This window comes from Chenopodium album, chromosome 10, assembly GCF_948465745.1.
Source record: "Chenopodium album chromosome 10, dcCheAlbu1.1, whole genome shotgun sequence".
Classification (NCBI taxonomy): Eukaryota; Viridiplantae; Streptophyta; class Magnoliopsida; order Caryophyllales; family Amaranthaceae; genus Chenopodium; species Chenopodium album.
The window spans coordinates 58,669,993-58,693,497 of record NC_137843.1 but is presented as its reverse complement, the minus strand read 5'-3'; the positions used below and the strand labels follow the sequence as shown (position 1 = coordinate 58,693,497).

At 31.5% G+C, this 23,505-nt stretch overlaps 3 protein-coding genes across 4 annotated transcripts; all 3 read right to left on the bottom strand.

The window, feature by feature from the left end:
• Nucleotides 1-338: 338 nt before the first annotated feature.
• LOC145565576 (protein FAR1-RELATED SEQUENCE 5-like) lies at nt 339-5,402 on the bottom strand. Its single transcript, XM_081625533.1, has 3 exons — nt 5,170-5,402; nt 4,717-4,810; nt 339-2,606 (listed from the first exon to the last, which is right to left on the bottom strand). The coding sequence occupies exons 1-3, from the start codon at nt 5,400-5,402 to the stop codon at nt 339-341; spliced, it is 2,595 nt and encodes an 864-aa protein (XP_081481659.1).
• Nucleotides 5,403-8,835: 3,433 nt separating this feature from the next.
• LOC145564341 (putative protein phosphatase 2C 8) lies at nt 8,836-11,875 on the bottom strand. 2 transcript variants are annotated; one of them, XM_081624657.1, is made up of 3 exons: nt 11,221-11,875; nt 9,519-9,624; nt 8,836-9,362 (listed from the first exon to the last, which is right to left on the bottom strand). In XM_081624657.1, the coding sequence occupies exons 1-3, from the start codon at nt 11,845-11,847 to the stop codon at nt 9,040-9,042; spliced, it is 1,056 nt and encodes a 351-aa protein (XP_081480783.1). In that variant the 5' UTR covers nt 11,848-11,875; the 3' UTR covers nt 8,836-9,039. The 2 variants fall into 2 exon arrangements, with proteins under 2 accessions (XP_081480783.1, XP_081480784.1); XM_081624658.1 differs by having other exon boundaries at nt 8,836-9,323.
• A 9,359-nt stretch (nt 11,876-21,234) lies between these two features.
• Nucleotides 21,235-22,936, bottom strand: LOC145564340 (putative RING-H2 finger protein ATL21A). The gene is made up of 2 exons (XM_081624656.1): nt 22,192-22,936; nt 21,235-21,662 (listed from the first exon to the last, which is right to left on the bottom strand). The coding sequence occupies exons 1-2, from the start codon at nt 22,934-22,936 to the stop codon at nt 21,235-21,237; spliced, it is 1,173 nt and encodes a 390-aa protein (XP_081480782.1).
• Nucleotides 22,937-23,505: the final 569 nt, after the last annotated feature.

The following is a 23,505-nucleotide window of genomic DNA, read 5'->3' as shown; positions in this document are numbered from 1 at the left end:
ATTTAGACTATTAGACTTGTCATGATAAGTTGATAACATACGACATTAATAGTTTTACAAAAAATTATAATCATGTATCTGAATAACAAGACCAAGTCTAATACAAGTGGACAAATGCATCAACATTTGCATAATAAGGCTCAAGAAAAAGCAGCAACATCTTCATCTTCACTGTAACGACGTCGCCATTGCCCAAAAACAGCAGCACAAGACAAATACTAGCACGAGCAAAATCACTAGAAACACAACACAAGCAAAAACAACAGCATGAGCATATAAAATATAATAAGTACAACATAACCACATGAAAACAAGAGAAGAAAATTTTAATACCTTACCTAAGATAATTGTTTGGTAGGGCAATTTCGACTATCATGGTAAGCTTGTTCTCCACATGTTTTGCAATGTCTTTTCTTTTTTGCTTGTTGTTCCATTGACACTTCCTTTCCTCCTCTAAGTCTCTTACCACCTCCACTTCCACTTCCCTTGGTATTGGATTGTTTGGGTGGAAGTATCTCTACTTCCTCTGGAGCAGTCAATCCAATAAAAGACTCTAATTCATTTGTCTTGATTTCGGTTACATTACCCTTTAACTCTATTAATTGTGTCGAGATATTTTCAATTCCCTTCAACACAATAGTGAGTTGTTCTGGGTCCCTTCCTGCTATATCCATGCAATTTAAGAATTTGCACCAATTATCTGAAATTAATTTTTCTTCACATTTTATTTGTGAATTCCCTTCTTGAACATCATCATCCAAATTGAAAATAGGCTTGCTTGCTGCAATTTTAGTCCATCTGCTCAAAATATAGTAGCTTGGCACTTCAGGTAGACATTTTCCCTTTAAAACACACAAGATATGACGACATGGGATCCCTTCACATTCGAACATCTTACATGAACACTGAGCAATATGATTTAAAGGGTTATAAATTATCTTTCTTGTCTTGGAATTCTTGTAGCTTACATCTGCAATTATTATCAATTTCCCTTCATCTACATCTTTTTTTTCCTCAATTTCACAATCCATACAAGCTCCCCAAAACTCCTTTTGAAACTTGTAAAAATTTGAGAAGGTGTACATTTCACTTGCATGCCTTTCTAAATCTCTATTTGTCCTCAACTCAGGCTTTGAAGAAGAGCATACATTGTCTTCAATGGACTGGTTGTACCTTTGCAACTCAATAGCACTTTCATATCTCATCCAAAACTCCACTAAACTCAAATGCGGATTTGAGAAATTGCTAAAGAAACTATTTTCGCTTTCGGACCTAGATGTGGTCCTCAAAACAGCTCCTAAAAACAAATCTCTAAAGTATGCTGGAATCCACATATCACGAATGTCATATAATTGTGATAGCCAACTATTATTTTGGAGTTTATATTTTTCAATAATTAATTTCCAATCCTCCTCAAATTCAATTGGAGTCTCTGAACTATACACACATGACTTGAACTGAGTATTAAAATCATCATCACTATTTAATGAACATCCCACTTTTTCAGAAAGTTTTCTCATTATATGCCAAATGCAAAATCTATGAATGGATGAGTCAAATACCTGTCCAATTGCTGCCTTCATAGCAGGATCCTGATCAGTGATGATAGAAACAGGCTTATGACCTCCCATAGCATCCAAAAACTTTTCAAACAACCATACAAATGACTCGGTTTTTTCATCCGCAAGAAATGCAGCACCGAATGACACACAAAGTCTATGGTTATCCAACCCAGTGAAAGGAGCAAAAATCATCTTGTATCGATTAGTATCATATGTAGTATCAAATGTCACTACATCTCCATACAAAGCATAATTTTTCCTACAAATGCCATCGGCCCAGAATACTCTTTTTAAATGCAAATCATCATCAACCTCATATGCAAAATAGAATGATGGATTAATTTTTTTCTTCCTGTTGAAATTTTGAATGAACATGTCTGAGTCCGCATCATTAATATAAACTTTCAGATCTCTTTGAAATTTTTTCAAATCTTGCTTACTACATCCTACATTCCTAAAACTACCTACTTGCTCCTTCATTAGACGATGTGCTTTACTAGCTCCAATATTAGCCCGAGTATATGACTTAAACAAGCATCTATGCACACTTGTAACTTCTCTATTTGACTTCAACATGTGACGCTTGCTAGGAGTGGCAAGGACATGGGTGTGACCTTCATAAAATTTATAAATCTCATAGTTTCCTCCGATATTTTTTCTAAATCCCACCCAGGCATTACACCCTTCCCTGGTCAACTTTCTCTTTCTCAATTTTTTCTTCCCGTTCGTTGATGGTACTTTGAAACCCTCTTTATAGCAAACAAGCTTCTTATATTTGTTCTCACCATTTTCTCCCTTTTTATTAGATGACTTACGGATGCTAAATCCAACATGATGAGCATAGTTTTTATAGAATTTCTCACCTTCCTCTAAACTTTCAAACTCCATGCCTATTTTTGGTTTCATTTCATCCTCACAAATAGGCACCCATTCCTTGACAATTTTCATATGATTTTCTCCTCTGTTAGGTGTGGAATGCTCAATTTCTGTACGCCTACTCCCAGATTCTTCTCCATTGGAATAGGAATGGTCCATATTAAAAATCTGAAAAATGACATGTGCAACATAAGTTCAACTTAAACAATCAAATTAAATAAAAAGACATAATAAAACATTAAAATAAATAAACAATGACAACTTGTTAATTAATAAAATGACCACTTTACAATTAAAAAATTGTTACAATAGTAGGCAGACCCTACAATTCATGTTTAATTATCTAGTTTCGTCAGTAATAAATTAGTGCCCATCATGTTCTATAACTTGTATTTACCCAAATTCCAAATTCAAACCTGATAGCAAGATATTCAATGGAGTATGGTTGAATTGTTCGTCATACGCAGAACATTAATCAACAATGGGAAAAGAAAAGAACGGAAGAAGAACTCAAGAGGAGAGAGAAAGAAGAAGGGGAAGGGGCTGATTTTTTTTTTTTAAGTTTTTATATGGGGTAAACCCTTTAATCTGGACCTTACATTTTAATCATTCCTTGTGTACAAAGACACTTAAATAGCTCCTTTCTCATGCTTATAGCATCAATAAAAATATATGAACCAATATAAAATTCCTTTTTAATATTCCAAACCAAATTAAACATTTAGTTTAATTAAACATGCTTCTTATCATGGCATAAATAAAAGTGTGGTTCATATACAACATGTCAAACGATTATTGTTTTTTTCCAATCATTAATCCATCACAAATAAACCATGCTTCATAATTCAATCACCAATATCAACCACATCATAATTTCCAATCATAGTCTAGCATGATATTACTTGGGACTAATTAATCAAGCCTAGCATGTTACTACATCATCAAAAATATGCTAAGTACGCGAACGTACCTCAATTCGTCTTTCCAACTCGCCAAAATGCTAGAAATTACTCAACTTAAAGTCTCCTACAATACCAAGTATATAAACTCAATTAATCCCTTGATTACACAAAATTTCAGCAACTTTTAAACACTTTAAAACCTCTCTAACAAGCTGAAATTTTGGTTTAAAACCTTTAAAACTCTTTCTTTAAGTGGGCAATTAAAACCCCAAAATAAAAACATAATTATGATGCTTATATTGAAATTCCAGCACACTTTTTAAAGTCTAAACCCCTCAAATAAATCTGAAAATTATATTAAAACCAAATAAAACCTTCTCTACTTATGGGTAATCAACCCCCTTTAATTAAAACACCCAAAGTAGTACTTGTAATAAAATTCCAGTAATTTATTTTAAATAAAAAATCATTAAAACTCCATAAAGATACAATCTTTAAGCTTTATTAACACTTCCAATCAATGAGTATATAAAACCCCCAAATCAATTGCTAATTAGAACCCTAAAAATCAACACTTTAATAATTAAAACCCTAACTTTTAATACTTTATAAAATCTGAAATTAAAACTCCTTATAATCTAAAATTTATACTCTTTAATCATTAAAACACGATTATAAAACATACTAGTAATAATTTAACAATCAAAATAATACCCAAAATATATATAAATTAAATTAAAAACAAGGAAGAGAGAGAAGGGGACCACCGTTGGTGGTGGCCGGCTGGCGATGACGTGGCTGCGACGCCGATGAGGTGAGGTGGCAGCAAGTGGAGGCCATTGCGTGTATGCCTTGGGTGATGTTTCACACATGAAACATGAAAAAGAAAAAAAAGAAAGAAAAAGTAAGTGAAAAAGAAGGAAAAAGAAAAGAAAGAAAGAAAGAAAAATAAGAAAAAGGAAAAAGAATACTTACTTTGATAAAAATTTGATTTTTGAGTCTCTTTGTGTGGGAAAATTTTGGGGTTTGAGGGATATTTATAGAGTAGAAAGTATAGGGTAGGTTTGGGCTTAGTAAATATATGGGCTTAGGTTATGGAATATTTGACCCCCAAGGGTTTAAATAAAGGTTGGGCTTATTTAAATGAAATGGGTTATTCCAATTAAAGTATATATGACTAAATTACATACGATATTTTAAATGAGCCCAAATAATTAATAAATGTTTTGCCCAAAATATATTTTACTTTTATAAAATTTAATAATTAAAATACTTTAACCCTATAAAATATTTAATTAAAATACTTGAGCCCTTAAGAATATATTTTATAAATACTTAAATACTTTATAAAAATACATAAAAATACGGAATATTACACAAGCAGAAAAGCCAAGCAAAAGGCAAGCAGAAAGTTCTTCCTCCAAACCCCAAGACCACAGGAAGCAGAAGACAACATCTATTAGTGTTATACTGCAGGGATCAACCTCACAGTCTTAGTTATTAGCTTAAATTAAGTTTCATGCTTTGTATGTCACTCATATTTAAGTGACTTTGATGTTTATGTATGGAAAATTTTGATATCCTTTTGTTGTTTTGTGTAAGGACAAGTTTGATAGCCTTTTGAAACTATGTGTTGGATTTTGAATGCTTTGGAATGAAGTAAACATCAATATTAAAGCATAATATTTCCAAATACGTGTTCATTTCATTTCATTGATAATATCAACCAAATTGGTTCATTACACCTTTCAAATACATTGATAATACCTAACCAACTATTACAACCTTAACCAAACACTTTTACAACAAAAACACTAACTAAAACTAACACAATTGCACAAAACAATAGCAAAATGAACAATTGATCATTACTAATCACACTATCTCTAGCACCCACAGTGTATGCAGTTGCATTTCTTGGCATTTGCTGAACCTGCTCACTCAGTCTTCTTTTCTCATGCTCCAAACATTCAACTCTAGCCTTAAGGATATTTTGATCAATCACCATCCTTTGTTTCTCAGCCAACAACACATTTATCACATCCTTCTGCGAACCAACCATGTCACTGTCAATCCACTGAAAATAATCACAACCACTCTGCCCTGTTTCAAAATTGAAGAATTTGCAAGACCAAAACTTCCTTCTTGGGTTTTCATGAGTCCACGATGTTCACCTGGCAACTGGCCAGTAATTACACCTCTTCATCATTATGTGCAGCTATAATCTAAAAAATTCAATGATAAATTACAAAATTGCGAAACAAAACCTGAAATTGACAAAGGATTCTCACCTTACCTAATTCCCCTGTTGTTTATAGGCTTTGATTGTCCTTCAATTGTGATTTGAAGGATAAGAATTCAAGATTTCTGAGTTGTCTGGGCTAAAGTTAGGGTTTCAATTGGGGAAAAGGGGAAAATCGAGGGAAGAATAGGGGAAAGGGAAAAAAAAAAAGAAAAAAAAAAAGAAAAAAAAAAGTTCAATAAGTAGTCACGTGCATTTAATTGGCCGGAAAAATTAAGTCAACGCCGGAGTTCAGTCAACGGACCCTCTACACAACCCAAAATGGATAAAAGGACCTTCAGTGCCACCTTTTTTTTTTTTTAATTATATATATATATATATATATATATATATATATATATATATATATATATATATATATATATATATATATATATATATATATATATATATATATATATATATATATATATATATATATATATAAAAAAAAGGGTCTTTCTCACAAGGTCGACCACTTAAAAGGACCTTCCTCACAATTTTCCTAACAAATATTTAAGGTTAAAATTGTTCATTAAGGTGCGTAAAATTCCTCATGCTACAATGTTTATGGAATGGAAGAAGTACGAAAATACGAGTAAAGTCAGTAAATAATGGAGATTTGGAGTTAATGGAAGGATGTCATATTGTCATCTATAACTTTATAATAAAGGCGAAACCAGGAATGACACATGTCATCTTCTGGTTAAAAAATTTTCCTCCAAAAGTTTTTTTTTTATAATTTTTATTTTATTTTTTTTATTTTTTTGGCCAAAGCTTCTTAGAGAAGTTTTTAATACAAACTATACAATAACATTTCATTTCGTATTTGATAAGTATATTTCATTTGTACACATTCAAACAAAGATATTATTTTTTTTTGTACAATATTATGCAATAATAGTTTGCTATCTATAACTTTGTAATGTAATTCATAGTTATTTTTATTAGTCGTGCATATATTATTCTCTCGATTTTCTTTAGTGTGATATTTTTTTTTTTCTTTTTTGTAATTACAGAACTTTCATCCTATTTTGCAATTAGGTATAATTTTTTATAATTAAATAATAATATTAAACTAATGATAAGTATTAAGTATTTAAAATTACCGTACATGGCACGAGAATTAAGCTAGTATCCTATAAAAAAAATAAAAAAATAAAATTATATGGAGTAAAAGGAAGGATGATATATAGTCCATATCAGTTTTGCTAGTCCGATCCAACAAAGGCCCAAGAAAGTTTTTAGAAGGACCAAAGGCCCCATTTCTTTCAAGAGAAAAAAACAAGAAAGAAAAGACCAACTGCCAATCTTGTTAAAAAAGAAATGTTGTTGTGAGGAAGTTCTAATGTCTAACAGTTAGACATTGACAAATGTTTAACACTGGCAAATTTGTAAATAATGGCAAACTTGAGAGTAATACTAGACATTCTCAATCATACAGTGTATCTTGTCAAAAAAAAAATATATATATAATACAATATATATTTCCAGAAATATAAGAGACAGTCTCAACAATACTTATAAAAAAAATCTCAATAGTACTATTAGGACTTGCAGCAGTATAAAAGGTTGTTAGTTTTATTTTTTATTTTTTTTAAATGTCTAACTGTTAGACATTAGGACGTCCTCGTTGTAGTTGATCCATCTTTAAAAGTACTTCACAATTCTACCATTTTTTTTACATGCATGTCACTTAGAGTCTTTGACTTATACACTATTTGTAGCAATATAATCCAACAAATTTTTGATTATTTATAGTCCAAGAAATTAAAGTCTTGTAAAATTTTGTTAAATTTGCCTTGATTTACCATATTACATCTTTGTAAAAAAAAAATTGTTAATATTTTATATAGTGATTGAAATAATTCATTCATAAGTGTGAATTGAGAAGTCTTAGGGCCTCTTCTGATTTACTAAATTGAGCAGAACTGAACTGAACTAAATTAAATTGTTTATGAGAGAAGGAAATAAGGAACTGAACTGGAGTGAACTGATTAGAGTTGAACAGAACTGAACTAAAATTAAGCCGAAGTGAATAGACCCTTACAAGTGATAGCAATGGATGTAAAAAACATTCTATGTCTCTTTCTCCTTCCACATCCCATTGACTTTCACGTTAATAAGGATGGTAGAAATTAACAGGCTTTTATTTTTATTTTTTTGTTGAAAATTGTCCCATTAAAACTTTGTAGATTTTAAGAAGATGATGTTAGAATGTGTCTACACCAAGGGTCTGTTCTGATTGACTGAACTGAAGTGAACCGAATATTTTATGAGAAAAGGAAATTAAGAACTGAACTGAAAATAAGATGAAGAGAACAGGCCCCAGTCTAAATCCATAATACAGAGTTATTTTGTTTGATATAGTATTTCCATTACCTTCTTCCATCTTGCACTGGGTTTATGCTCCTCGTAACAATACAAATCAAAATAGTGACACTTTATATCATTGAATTTTGAATATATATTAATAAATATAGATTTTAATTTAGATTTAAAATACGTTGCATATATAAGTTGTTAATACCTCCGTTTGATAATAGACATGCTATTTTGACAACAGAAATGACTTAGACATAATGGTAATTGCAATTACCACAATACTATATTTAAGGTGTTTTAAGCCTAAACGGCTTAGATTTAATTTAATAGTTATCGCAATTACCTCAATATGACATGACAATGTTAACCTTAGCACTTATCATAATCACTAAGAGAGACCTACAATTCTCTCCTTCCCAAGAGAAGGAGATCAAATACACAATTACGTTTATACTTGTAACTTTTATGATACACATTGTACAAACACACCAACTATTCCCATTGATTAAACACCAAATTTAGGGTATGTTCTCTTCAGATTATTTCAGTTCAGTTCAATTCATAATTTTCTTCTCTCATAAAATATTCAGCTCAGTTCAGTTCAGTTTAGCTCAGTTCAGTCAATTAGAACAGGCCTATTCTCTTCAGATTATTTTCAATTCAGTTCAGTTCAGTTCTTAATTTCCTTCTCTCATAAAATATTCAGTTCAGTTCAGCTCAATTCAGTCAATCAGAACAGGCCTTTAAATTACTATTTACAACCTTAAGAAAAATCAAATTTGTTCAACCACCTTAGCTCAACTTTGATTCTATTTACAACTAAATTAGAAATTAATTTTGGGAAGCAATTATTGAAACAACACGTATTAGTAAAATTGTTAATATCAACAATCTGCTTAATTAGCATTTAGTAAAAATCTCGCCGACACAACCTATCGGATTTTTCTTTCTTGGTAGAATTTTTGCTGTACAAGAAACCTCTTACAGGTTGCAACAACCAAAATGTGAAAATAAAGAAGAAAGAATGTCAAAAATTAAGTCAATCCTTCTGGGCTGACTAAACAGAAAGACACATTTTTCTTTTTACCTCTTATCAACATGTTAATCTACTGAATTTTTTAAAATCTACGACTATAACGCTTATGTTATCCTTGCTGCCCTTAGCAATGGCTAATTCGGCAAGTAAAACAGCTGCAACTTCTGCACGATTACTGCTTATTTTACAAATCTGGTTAAAGAACTCTTGCGACTTAATCCTGCCCATAAAGCATCGTCTTACCACTTGACATGCAATTTCGTTAGAGATAACGTCCCATAAACCATCGCTTGCCAGTATCAAAAACTCGTCAGCTTCCGTTCTTTTGCTGATTGTTACCTCTGGAATAGATGACACATACGGTTTTAGATAATAGTCTCCTGGAATCAAAACAAAGCTAATAGTGTGAGAACCTCGATTTCTGATTACAAGACAACGAAACAAGCACATAGTTGTTTTAACACTATACTCCTGATAGTAGTGTAGGGTTAAATCCATCATACAATATGAAGGACTAGTAGAGAAATATGTAATACCTATTGATCTTGAAGTTGCAAGAACTCCTAGAACTCGATGACCATTCCAGTTGATCACGCGACCACCAGCAGCTTCAATTCTAGCTAGCTCGTCGGGTCTGTCAGGCTAAGAAGAAGTTGAACGTTATTAGCATGTAACACTTAAATTATAAGATAGAAACGAAATGAATAACGCAATGGAGACAGACATTCAATGATTTGACCTAAACAAATTAATGCGGGGGGCCTAATTGAGCCATATATATGCAACACAAAGAGGCATACAAACTGATTATTCATATACGTGTGCTTCGACATTAAATGTACGAAATTGGATGAGACAATAAACTAGATTGTACACAATCTTTTATGTTCTTCGCATTTACTTTCAATTTTCAGATAGAGCCCATAGAGGAAGAGGGGAAAGGGGGGACCTACCTTATCTTATGATCGATCTTGAATAGTGATCACAAATGCCCATATCTCGGATTTGTCATGCTTCTACATTCTATAGAGATTGCACAGGGTCAACCGTGATTACCAACAAAAGTTCTAACAAGGGGATCAAATGTACGCAACCTTATTTGTATTGTTAAAGTTGGAAATTTCATCGCTTACCAATGCTACAACTCTTTATGGAGTGTAGATCCAAATTCCATCGCCTTTGATTTTTCTAATTTGCTAAGTGCAAATCAGAAAGAAACCCACGATATAAGGTAATTTTGTGAATACACTCAACTCTAAGTCTCGAACAGTCGAACTGAATCCTAATCACACACGTAAACACCCACATATAGTATTTTTTATCAAGGATAATCTAAATATTTATTATTATATGACCAGATTTGCTCATTCTTGTTCTGATTTCATAAGTAGAAGTGTGTGAAACCCAATTATATGTATAGCCTAAAACCAAGCTGGCAATTTATAAAAAAGAAATCAAATCATAAGATCCATTCCCATTCCAGCCAAACATATCTCTAATCTTCTAGTGGCAAATCTCATAGACAACCAAACACCACTTCAATGTCTAGCCTTTGTTCCAGATCCTACTAGCAAACACTCCACAACCTCAGATTAATGCCAACTAATTCGGATTTGAGTCGAAACAACCACTGCCCCACTAGGTTAGGCGGTTGGGGGTCAAGCCAAATATATAGTTACCTCAGATTACCTATATAAGTTCAGGGAAAATAAGTTCAGATAATCCATTGCACGTTTCCACCTAGTATTCGTAACAATGGTAAATTGTTGCAAGAAAAATTACTGTGTAAAAAAATAAGATAAAAAAAAAAACCTATGTTATCTCTTCGGTTTTCTCACCACCTATGACTCACGCACGATTCACCTAAAAACTCAGTTTGATCACACCTACAAAATTCCTCATTAAAACATCATCCTACCAACTTCTTTTTAGCTAAATTTCATTCTATATCATCGGATCGAAACACGACTTAAAAAAATAAAAAAAAAAAACTCCTTTTTCATACCTTTTGCCAATTTTTTCCATTACTAATTGTAAAATTACCATATTTCAATACACAAAAACTAGCAAGGTCCAAAATTCACCATTAATTTCTACAATATCATGTACGGAGTACATATTCATACGAGTAATTATTTGACGATACAAAAACCGTGGAAATAGGAAGAAGTCATAGAGACGAACGGACATACAATGAACATAAAATTTGAAAATTTTACAATAACAAGAATGAAATACCTTATGATCAAGTGACAAAGGAACAGCAACACCGTTGCGACAAATAACAGCTCTAGAATCACCACAATTAGCAACAACAATCTCATCTTTACCAACAACAGCAACAACAACAGTCGACCCAACCGTCATCTCTTCCACCTTCTCATCACCACCACCTCCCACTTCCTCATCCATCCTCTCAAAACACTTCCCCATCACTTTCTCCCAATCAACACCCTCCACGTCATCCCCACTCTTCTTCCTCCACGTGTCCCATCTCATTATCTCCTCCAGTAGTATCGCATGCATCCTATCCCTACACGCTTCCGCCACGTGGCTTCCTCCGTGACCATCGTACACTCCGAAATAATCGTACTTTTTTAATTCTAATTCTACTAACTCTTTCTCCATTGTTAACGCATCTTCCATTTCTCTTCTTCTTCCCATCACCGACACCCCACCGTGTGCGCCGCACGTGTCATTAACATCCTCAACGACGCCGTTTTGTGATTCTCTGCAACTCGATTTCAGCCGTTGGATCTCCACTCTTCTTCTCCGAGATGACTTCGCCTTTTGCGGGTCTACCGTACTAGCATGCGCCGCCGTAGAGGAGATTCCCTCCGGCAACGAGATTTCTCTTAGTGTCATTCTTAATTTTTTTTTAAAAAAAAAATAATGGAAAATATAAACCATTGCAAAATGTAAAGATAGGTGGTTATATATACAAAAAGGAAAATAAGAAAAGTTAGATGAAATGTGGGCCGTTGGATTGGAAATGATGTTGATGACACGTGCTTAGCGATACGGCGGTCATTGCTGGGGAAGTGAACCCCAATAGCTGGATTAGCTGACGAAAGACGTGGACGGTTCAGATGGAAGGAAGGAAACACGTGGAGAGTTAATCGGACGGTTTTGATAGTGGGGTTAAAAAGTGTGGGACCCGTTTAGATTTGTGGGTTGAAAACGTGGCGATTGAGTAGTCGTTAGTATCTTTTGCTTGACCTCTGTTGAGTTTATGTTTCTTGCATTTCTATTTCCTTTTTTAATTTTACTTTTCTAGTATGAATACTGCTTGTTTTTTAAACTTTCCTTATTTTTCTACGAAGTTTACTCAGTTAAAGATTTTATCAAAAGAAGAGAAATACACTTGTACTCCCGTAACATTATTCTTTCTCAACGTTAACTTATTGGAACTTACCTATTTATTATCTATAATCTATCTATCTATCTATAATCTATAAATAAACTAAAACAACAACCGCTAACATCATTACTTTTCAAATCGTACACATGTCAAGTTGTGGTTGAAAATTTTCCCGCCTAAATTAATTGCTAACATTATATTTTTATTTTTATTTTTTTACCTTAAATTATTACAATAGTTTTTTTTTTTCTTTTTTGAAAATAATTATTATATTATATTATATTCCATATATTATATTATGATGAATTTGAGTTACTATTTGGCTTCAAAATATAATTACTCTCAGTTAAAGAGTACTTCTATTGCATAATTTACTTAAATTTATACTTTTCTTCAAAATTAGTTAGATCTAAATAACATTGCAATTAATGATTAGGTTTTTATAATTTATCTCATACGAGGGACATATGTAAAATAAATATTTATTCAAAGAAATTTTTTATGTCATGCATCGCACGAGACTTATCTTGTTAATACTAAAATAACAACCGCTGACATCATCCCTTTTTCAAATTATACACGTGTCAGCTTATCCTTCAATTTTTTCCCTCCTAAACTTTTTTTTTTTCTCTTCCAATTTTCATTACTTTTTTAATTTTTATTTATTTATTTTTTTAATTTTGAAAAGTTAATATTAACTACAACATACTTTTATACAATACATTATCTTAAGTTATATTCTCTCCAAAAAAAAAATTGTTACACATAGATAATCTTAAAGAGAGCAAATATTAACCATGTATTTATTTGATTACTCCTTCTAATTAGAAAGTCCACTAAATTTTGTTGTACACATAAATTTTCTTTTGATTATATTATTTTAATTTTTGCAATTTTGTTTATGTTAATACAAAGATTTTACATATTTTGAGTGATAATTTGACTTAAAAATGTACATAATTATAAATTATTTTTATAATATCCGTGCATCGCACGGGAGCTAATCTAGTATATATACACTAAAATAACAACCGCTGATGTCATCACTGCCTACGTGTCACTTTTTATTTAATTTTTTCCCTTCAAAATGCAAGGATGATGTCATATATATATATATATATTTCCTTCTTAAGCTACCCTATTTAACATAGCTTTGAAAATATATTTCATTTGAATTTTTAAATTTTGGGTTTTCTACATATATTATGTTGTTTAGTTATTTACGAGTTGTTAACAATAGTTAATAATATAATTTAATTGAAATTTTCTAATTAAATATGAAAATTATGCACTTTTGGGATTGTATATTCATATTTAATTAGAAATTAGTTAGGAAAATTGAGAAAATAGTTATTTTCTTTCAATATGTGTTAAAAATTTATAATTCAATTCTTATTTTAAAAATTTATAATTCAATTCTTATTTCAAATGTCTTCAAATATTTAAAGGTTTTCTTTTACTCCAATAAAATTATTCCGACATTAACGAGAATCTTTCTTTGCTTAATTAAGCTTACATTGTGAAAGTTTTCCTTTAATATTTATCATTTTCATAATTAAAAACTTCTATACGAAGTTGTGTTTTGCTTTTATTTGGCAACACAATGTAATTATGAGGGTTTATATGGGATATGATACATGTTTGAATACTCTCTCTATATATATAAGTGTGATTTAGTAATTGACCCGTACAATGCACAACCTATTAATGATATTAGTAAAATGGTACTCGTATTGATTCAAGGGATATAAAAAAGGTGCAAATTTATTATTTATAAAATACCATGTGCCAGTTGGACCACGCAAAACAATTTTTTTAACTTTATTAATTATTACGAATAATGTTGTGGTGTGTCAAAAATAAAATCAAATGAATGCGATTGAAATGTCAAATACTTCCTCTGTTATTTTATACTTGTAACACACTTTTTATCACGCTTATCGATAAGGTGATTAAACTAGGTAAACAAATGAATTAAGCTATGAAATTTAAACCGTAACAACTTATTCCTTTCTTCTTATAGGTGTTAAAATTTTGTAAATTAATTTATTCATTTACCTAGTCTAATATATTCCTTAACATGCGTGTCAAAGGGGTGTGTTGCAACTAAATAAAAACGGAGGAAGTAACTTACAAGTTTGAATAAGAGTACTAAACGGTTGAGGAACTTAATGTACAAATGCCAAATGTAAGCTTGCTATAATCTCTAATTTCAGTTATTATGAATTCATTTAACTTGCTTATAAATTTGAAATACCAACCCAAAAAGAAGATTAATTAATAAATGATGGAGTGCCAGCTACCAGCTAACTCTAAGCTTACCATTCCAATAATAAAATGTCAATCAAGATGCTAATTAATTAAGAGTCAAGTTAACTTTCCAAATGTCAAAAACCGACAGGTTAAGTACGAACAAGAAATATTGTAAATTTGTAAGACTCTTCTAAAAGTAATGTCTAGGATACATTTCTTACTCGATAAACCAAATAATTTTTAAACACATTAGACAAATGCTTTTAGTTGAGCTGGTGGATCAACCTTCTTTTTTCCCTCTCCATTTGTAGGATTTTTAGAGCATCTCCAATGGCAAGCTACAATACTTTGTAGCTTGCCTTTTCACATTAATTTTTAAGCTACAACACTTTTTAGCAACAAAGTGTTCCAATGGTAAGCTACAACATTTTTTAGTTCGTAAAAAATAAATTATAAAAAATAAATAAATAATTATACACATGTTACAATATTAGTGGAATATATTTGTCTATTGTACAATCAAGCATGTAGCTTGTTTAGGCTACAATTGCTAGCATGTTGCTCAATTTTTTGTTCTCCAATGATAAGCATGTAGCTTAAAATTTTATTTATATTGCAAGCAAGTCCTTACAATTAAACCATTGGAGATGCTCTTAGAGTACTGAGAGTTGAAGGTAAATCTATTTTTGGTGTATTACGGGCCACGAAAATATATTAAAGTGATTTAGCGTAGTTAACTAATTAAGACGTGATAATCTCAAATTGGTAAACTACGAAGTACAGTATATATTTACAAGAACTCTGCATCAACATATGAACATGAAATGATACCGAAGTTAATGAATAACTTTATTTAATCTTCCTATTTTTCTATTTATTTATCATATGCTAATTGATACGGGGTAATTTTATTTGGACATTGATTAATATAATAAAAGTATTATTAAGAGTCAAATCATACATAACAGGAATCATTCAATGATACATAATTCTCTAAAAGAAGCTACCTCTTAATCTAATTTTGATTAAAGTTTGTACCACGCATAACAAAATCAACAAAGAAAAATGGAATTTGGTTCATGAATTCGGTTCTAATAGTACCAAAAGATTAAAAAATTATAGTGAATAGTTTAGAAGTTAAATTGGATAAACTGACACGAGGGACTTTCGGCATTTGGATTGTCTTCCGTTAGTTGAGTTACGTACGTTAGTTAGATGGTCATATTAATTAGGTAACACTATCATAATTAGCCCTTTGAAAAGTAATATTGTATGAAGTATATCGTATTATTTTAATCGTAAGACTTTTTTATAAGATATTTTTTGCACCAACATAAATAATTTTAGGATATTTTATGATATTGAATTCTGTTGAATTCTTTAAAAGCGGAGTTTTTGATCGATAGGATGAGATTCTGATAATGATAATTTGGATTACGTGTCCCTGGAACAGGATGGTGGGGCCCTTAGTTCTTGAAGTTTGGATCAATGTATTTGTTCCAACTCTGTTTCTAAATACAGGTAACAGGTACATGCATAAAAAGTGTATGGTAAATTCATTCTCAATATGAAAAATACAAACAAGATAATCTAAAATTCTAATTATGAGAGGTTATTGTTTGAGAAAAAAATGTAATCTACATTACATGGATCTTTTGTGACATAAGTTGTAATAATGAGCTGAGTTGAGCTATGCGAAATAGAGTTTGGTCGTTCGAATTTTAGTATGATTGATTAAGCTCATCGAGTATATAAGACCATAGTTTAAGGTTAGGCTTGTTAGAGTTTTCACTTAACTTTAATTTAACTTGTCACGGTGTTAGACTTTCCGCAAGTTAGGGATGGCAATTCAGTCCGGATCCGACCCTACTCCGTCTCGATCCGAGGTAAAAAATCTGCTCTGATTCCGAGAAAAAAGTAATCCGAATTTAACTCCGTTAAAATAATCCAACTCCGAGTCGGAGAAGGGTCGGAGTAGGATCTTACAAAAAATCCGAGAAAAAAAACTGACTCTGACAAAAGTCCGACTTTAATTGATTATCCGACACTAACTCCAATAGATCTTGGATTTTGGTGTGGGTCATGGTGACATTGGGTGTGGGTTGTAAAGGTCCAAATAGCCCAATTTCTCTAACGAAAAAAAAACTCAGAGTCGGGTCGAATTGAAATGGAGTTAGAGGTTGGATATTAAAGTCGGAGTCGGGGTCTCGGAGTTTGAGTCGGATTTAGCCTTCGACTTCCTGTAGGGTCGGAGTCGGATTTAGCATAATTCGCTCCGAATCCGACCCGTTGCCATCCCTACCGCAAGTAATGTTAGTAGAGATTATTGACATTTTTTTTTATTCTTTTTGTTGGAAGTATTTATTTTTTACTTGCATTTTTTTAATTTTACATAACAAAATCACTTCTAAAATTGCTCTCCTATATTTTACGCCGTACTTCCAACCTATCTCAAAAAAAAGTCATACCTTGTAAATTTGTAATGAGCTTACGGAGTATATTTGATGGTTTTATTGATTGTATAAAATACTTTAATAATAAAAACATGCATTATTTTCATGTTAATTAATCCCTTGAAAAATCTACTACTTCGTACTTTATAATTCTTACTTGTAGATTATTGAAATCAATGAACAGCAGAATGTGTAGCAAAAAAAAAAAATGTTGATCAAAGGGAAGATTCTGATTAAAGAAAAATTGATTACGTGTCGCTGGGATCAGGTATATGGGGAAGTAGTACTCCCTCTTTCCCTTTCTATCTGTACCATGAGCCCATTTTATTGTGATAGTTTTTTTGGTCAAAAGCAAACAAATTATCGGTACAACAAAAATATAGCCAAATGTCCAAGCATGTTTAGTAGAGGTAGTGAAATATTTGAGTTTACGAGGATGAAAATTATTTTAATATAAACTTTAAAAATGTTGGATCATTGTATAAGATAGCAAAACAATTAAAAAGTCATATTAGTGAGTCCACCAAGGGAGTATTACTTGTACCCTTACTACCAAAACACTGCCCGTATTTTTACAATCCCAACAAGATCTTAATCCTAATTGTTATTTCTCCCATGCCCACATATCAAATGTTATATCAAGCAAATCTTAATATAATGATAAGGTTTGCATCTTTTAACCATGAGGTTATATAATCAAAGTCTACAAGAGACATTTTAGAGTGGAGATTTCCTTACCTTTCACCCCCACTCTTAAAGTGCTTAATCCGTTAATTCGGGCCGGAAAGATTCGTGAGAGATTCCGGTCTGGAAGAGCACTTCTCCTTACCTAAAAAAAAAGTCCTGAATCGAATCCTACACCTCAATTTTGATGAGAATTGACCACGGACCATCACGTTGAAGTATGAAATAGTTTTATATATATGTTGAGATTCACGTACTTCGTTGATGCAATTTTTATGGGGAAGTGTTGAATACATTTTCAAACCGTGAAGAGTGTCATGGAGTTCGTCACTAATTACTGGACAAAAGGCCATGACAGAACTTTTATGTAAAACAATGATGCATCCGTATAAAAAGGGAATGTACATTAAGGTTATGTTAAATGAACTGACCAAACCTGTGAAATACTCCGTACTTCCAATTTTATTAATACAAGCTGCTTTTTTAAAAAAAATTAGTATATATACTCGTATATACATAGATAAGGCATGGAATTAATCTTAAAAGATGATATTGTTTAATAAGATATGGATTAAATACAAAGTTATATGTACTTGTACTGTTGTGTTGTTCATACAATTACACAATTATTAGTTATGGATCAGAGCTGGTTTTCATATAACTCCAAGCAACTTTGATGGAAATCAATTTGAATTTAATAAAAACCTGCTCATTTTTCCTTAAAATAAAAATAAAAATACTGGAGTCTCTGTATGACAGTAATGAACACCCACAAGTCCTAGTATGGGATAGGGATACATCCACGACCTTAGGCTAATTATCGTAGTTGCAACTCGCAAGCAAGTGGTTTATGATGCTGCCCAACTATAATTTTCTCCGTCTCCTCAGGAATTTGTTGCTAACAATAGTAGCAAGGCGATCCAGTCTGAATTTCCTTGAGGGCTTGCTTGAGAAGTGGAAATACAAATACTACCTCGTGAATCAATAGTATAAGCAATAGGCGATTAGGAAAGGACAAAGAAGGTCTTTGCACCAATCCCCTCTTTGAATAGCCTCTTTGAAGGACAACTTCTATTGTTTAATGGACGAGGAGTAGGAGGGAGGAACGAAATTCATGCTAGGTTGTGAGGGAATGCCTTCTTACTCTTGGAGAATCAACTGATAGTCTTTTCGACGAATTCACTGCTTGAGAATCTATCCCTTTTTTTACCGAAACGGACATCCATATAATGGCCAAGCCTGTTGTTGACCGTGAAAGCCTATAAGAGAAGTAGAAGTAGGCCCATGAATCAGGTCCTCAATCTGTTACAAGTATGGAAGACCTTGGAACTTATTCAAGGCGGAATCGATATCCGCAGGGTTTTCCCTAAGCCGCCTAAGAAAGACTTTCATTCAGATAAGCGAAGTTCAAAGTGAGTGAGGTTTTGCCCCACAAATTACATTCCATGGGAATGATATTTTCTCATTTAGCGCAGACCAAGACTCCACTTTTGACTCCGTCCATAGAGCGTATGAATTTCCTAATGTTATGTGTAACTTTGAAATATTTTATAAATAATACTCCAAAGTTACACATAATATTTAACGAAGGTAGTACCTAGGTGAGCAAGCTCAGAATCTTAAATACTTGTAAATTCATTACTACATCAAAATCACAACATGGCTAACAACACAACGAATTTAAGGGCTGAAGGTTTGAGCTACTAAATGTAGCCTTTGTGGGTAGCTATTTAGTGAATTATGGGCCGATATAAAAAGCCTGAAGAAAGTAGTGAATTGTTAATGGGCTTATTTAAATCTTATATTATCCTCAATTTGGGCATATTTTGCAATTACCATCAATCAATCATCAATAAACCTATACTAAAGGCGAAACTAGGAATGACATTTGTCATTTCCCGGTTAAAAATTTTTCCGCCTTTTTTTTCCTTTCCTTTTTAGTTTTTTGACAACATATATAATTTAATCCAATTATATTCAATTAAATTTTTAACATATATTCTATATACTAGGAAACTTTTAGTTACAAAAATACTAACATTGATTAAAAATAATGTATTGGAATATATTCTTTTCCAAATTGTTATAATATAATCAATATCAATTTTTTTTCTCCAACTTTTATCATTTGATAATAAAATTTATTTTAATTAAAAAAAGAAAAATCATTTTGGTAGCATACTTTGTATTAATTTTAAAATTATACGTAACATTTATAAGAACAAAATAAATTTGTACACAACATATATTGGAAAATTATTTAATTATTCTAAACATTTATGTGATTATTTAAAAAATAAAAAACCCCTACTACTCACTAAAGATATATTTAAAAAGTTGATTATTGAATACTAATTATCCTAAAGTAAAATGAACTCAACTAAATTTTAAAATTATGTCGATCAAAGTGTGTCAACAATTTAAGGACAAATGTATATGAGTTCGTATATGGGTACTAACCTAAGCTAATATTTTAATTTTCTTATATAAAACCTTATAGCTTCTAAGTTTCTATTACGATATTTATTTATTTATACAATTCAATTCAATAACCTTTCGTATTTAGTATTGGTATAAACTAATTAAAATTCAAGTTATTTTTTATAAATAATTTTTTTGGATAAATTATCGTTGAATCAACACCATTATTTGTTGTTTATTTGTTGTAAAATTTAATTATGACCGTGCATGACACGGGACTTAACCTAGTACATGGCTAACAACACAAATACGAGTACAATTTAAAACTCATTCGAACTATTTAACATATTTAGGCAAAAATAACACATTTGATTATTTTAGAAAGATACCTATATAAGTTTAGATTATTCAATAATAATCAAACAGTAAGTCTTGTATGTGACTAGCCACACGGTGTGACCACATTAGTTTAGTTTATAAGAGTAGTCTTCATTTATATGTATGGGTAACCTCAATTTTTCATAAGAGTAACCTCATATTGTCCATAAAAGTAACCCAGATTCATTATACGAGTGAATTCAAGTATTTAGAAATAAGTAACTCTATTTGTTCATTCGAGTAACCCCTATTATTTTGTTTTTAAAAAATGAAAGAATAATTCTACTTATTTAAGATAGTAACCTCTATTTCTCATTTAAGTAACCTACATACGCGTTAAGGTAACCCATTTGCTCATCACCGTAATCCCCTAATACTTAATTAATTGTCTTGTATGTGATTATGTGAAGTGGTCACACTATGTGACTAGCCGCTAGCCACATATAAGACTTTGTGATAATCGAAAGTTGAGATTATTTAAAGAAAATCGGTCAAAGTTGAGATTATTAAAACCAAATTTTCCTTAGACTAATTAGTCAATAATTATGAGTTAATTTGTTCAACATTGAGAAAACAAAAACAACATGAGTATTATTTCAATTCATAGGCTAACAAAATTTTGTACAAAGTACAACCGTTTTTCCATTATACTTCGTATATGTACAATATGCACTTTTAAAGACTATGTACAACATGAACCTATCAATCATTATTTTGTGTAGTTTTAGAAGGAGAATTTCGACAAACAGGACAAGAGGCATTCAATTGAAGCCATTCATCAATGCAATCAACATGAAAACAATGACCACAATCTGGTATTGTCCTTAAGCTTTCCTTTGGCATGTATTCACCCAAACATATTGGACAACACATGTCATCTGCCTTCGGTAGTCTTCGACTTTCACCTAGGACTACCTTCGGGTATGACTCGATTATGTCTCGATTTAGACCCTGCTGGACAACAGTTTGAGGCTGCGGATCCTCTGATTCTGCTTGGGCGAGTGCAGCGCCTACAAGCCCTCGTCTTTGATTAACCGCCTTTAATATGAAGTATAGCATACAAAATGTAACCAACACTAATGGTGTAGCAAATGCCAAGGCAATGGCAATTATTGCTTGTCTTGTTAGCCCTGGAAATAAATAAAAGGGGTATGAGTGAATTTATTCAAAATGTACTTGTGATATCAAAATATCTCAATTTTAAACATTAAGTATAAACATATCTATCATCTTAAGTCATCCATGAAGTAAAGGTAGGATTGATAAAACCGACTTGGACAACTAATAATTAACTAAATCACCCAATTAAGCCGCTTCCAAAACATACTAACAATTTTGATATGACCAGTCGAAAAATAATATCTCTTTTAAAAACATAAAAATAATTATCGAATAACCAAGCTAGTGGACTTGAAAAATAAAGCTAAATTCACTTTGAACCGAACTAGCTAGATCACTAGTTATCATCACCTGAATATAACTAAAATCGAGTTGAGTTGAGCTGAACTGAATCAAAAGCAAACCAAATGACTAATAATTGATCAAGTTAAGTTAGTGAAAGAAAGTCTTAGATCAATTTTCTACGCAACAATCTACCTTAGACGTTAAACTTGTACATGGATAGAAAATTGTAATTAAATAATTAAAGGGGGAACTTACCATGGTTAGGAAGATTGAAACATTCCACTTCCACGTTAGAATTGCTCTTGAACTTACATCGACCATTTCTCCCATAACATTTCGCACATTCATTAGGTTGAGACCAAGTGAGCCTAATATCACTCCTTAAATTTAAAGAATAGTCCTCTTTATTGGGTCCTATAGGAACTTTAATAGGTCCAATTTTTCTACACAAAGAGGAATTACCCTCAACAATTTTCTCCTTAAGACTTGCAAAAACCCCATAATTTGTACTACTAAGACACCCAATTAGCGTAATGTTTAGATTATCCGAAGAATTAAAGAAATCATTAGAGCAATTATAAAACCAATAATCTTGCTCTAAATAAGGATTAAAAGGAGAATTATTACCCATAAAACTTGAACCATTAATCGAAAGAAGCTTTTTTGGAAGACAATTATCAAGATCATTAAGCCATAACACTTGATTAATATAGTCTATTTCTTCAATAGAAAAAGATCCTAAATTAGGTAGGTCGATTAGTAGCTTATCATTTCCATTGCATATCAAATCAAACCCTGGATACCCACAAAACCATGGCATGGAATCATTCTTGATCACAAATGGAAATTGAACAAACCGCGACACCGGTTCTTTGTAGCTACATACTTGTATTAAGCAATGATCAACCATCTTTGAGCTTTCATGATTGGAATTCGTCGTGCCTAAGAACGAAAGGATTATAATTAGGAGGAAGAAGATTGAAATTTTGAGGATTTGCATTTGTATCAACTTTGAAGACTTGTTCTTGTTCTAGAACATTACAATATTTTGATACATATCAATTAGTCCTCATCTTTTGCTCATTATCATTGACTTTAGTAATATAATGGTTGGTAGAAAATATGAAATTAAATCATAAATTTTGTTTAGGGTACGTAGAGGTACAATTAAATCTAGCTAGACATGTTGGCTGACGTGCGAAGAACATCAACATTAACAAGGTTTGTTTATTAATTGTGTCTAATGAAATTGAAGGGTGGAAGGTTAAAATAATGATATAACAAATGATTAGGTCTTAATCAATTACAAGTTGATGTATTAAGTTTGTATTTTATAAGAAATTTTGTTTTTAATAAAGCTACTACTTGTTCAAACAAAATTAATTTAAGCTTCAAAAACTAAACTTGGTTGTCCATCACAAAATTTCCCACAATGAATGTCTTCTACATTATAATTAAATAATAATTAGAAACACATTCTTCTTCGGTTCTCTTTTAATTGCAACATAAAGGGATGCACATTTTTTTTTATTAAGGGTATATTTAAATGTAGATCCAATAACAATTCAT

What these genes read in the sequence shown, in the direction of transcription:
- LOC145565576 (XM_081625533.1), bottom strand. Translation starts at nt 5,402, where the DNA reads ATGGTTGGTTCGCAGAAGGATGTGATAAATGTGTTGTTGGCTGAGAAA. An exon ending in CTATTGTTTTGTGCAATTGT is followed by an intron (nt 4,811 to 5,169) that starts GTTAGTTTTAGT and finishes TGATCCCTGCAG; the next exon opens with TATAACACTAATAGATGTTG. An exon ending in TGCTTGGCTTTTCTGCTTGT is followed by an intron (nt 2,607 to 4,716) that starts GTAATATTCCGT and finishes GTCATTTTTCAG; the next exon opens with ATTTTTAATATGGACCATTC.
- LOC145564340 (XM_081624656.1), bottom strand. Translation starts at nt 22,936, where the DNA reads ATGCAAATCCTCAAAATTTCAATCTTCTTCCTCCTAATTATAATCCTT. An exon ending in TTTCAATCTTCCTAACCATG is followed by an intron (nt 21,663 to 22,191) that starts GTAAGTTCCCCC and finishes ATTTATTTCCAG; the next exon opens with GGCTAACAAGACAAGCAATA.
- LOC145564341 (XM_081624657.1), bottom strand. Translation starts at nt 11,847, where the DNA reads ATGACACTAAGAGAAATCTCGTTGCCGGAGGGAATCTCCTCTACGGCG. An exon ending in CTTTGTCACTTGATCATAAG is followed by an intron (nt 9,625 to 11,220) that starts GTATTTCATTCT and finishes ACTTCTTCTTAG; the next exon opens with CCTGACAGACCCGACGAGCT. An exon ending in TGCAACTTCAAGATCAATAG is followed by an intron (nt 9,363 to 9,518) that starts GTATTACATATT and finishes TTTTGATTCCAG; the next exon opens with GAGACTATTATCTAAAACCG.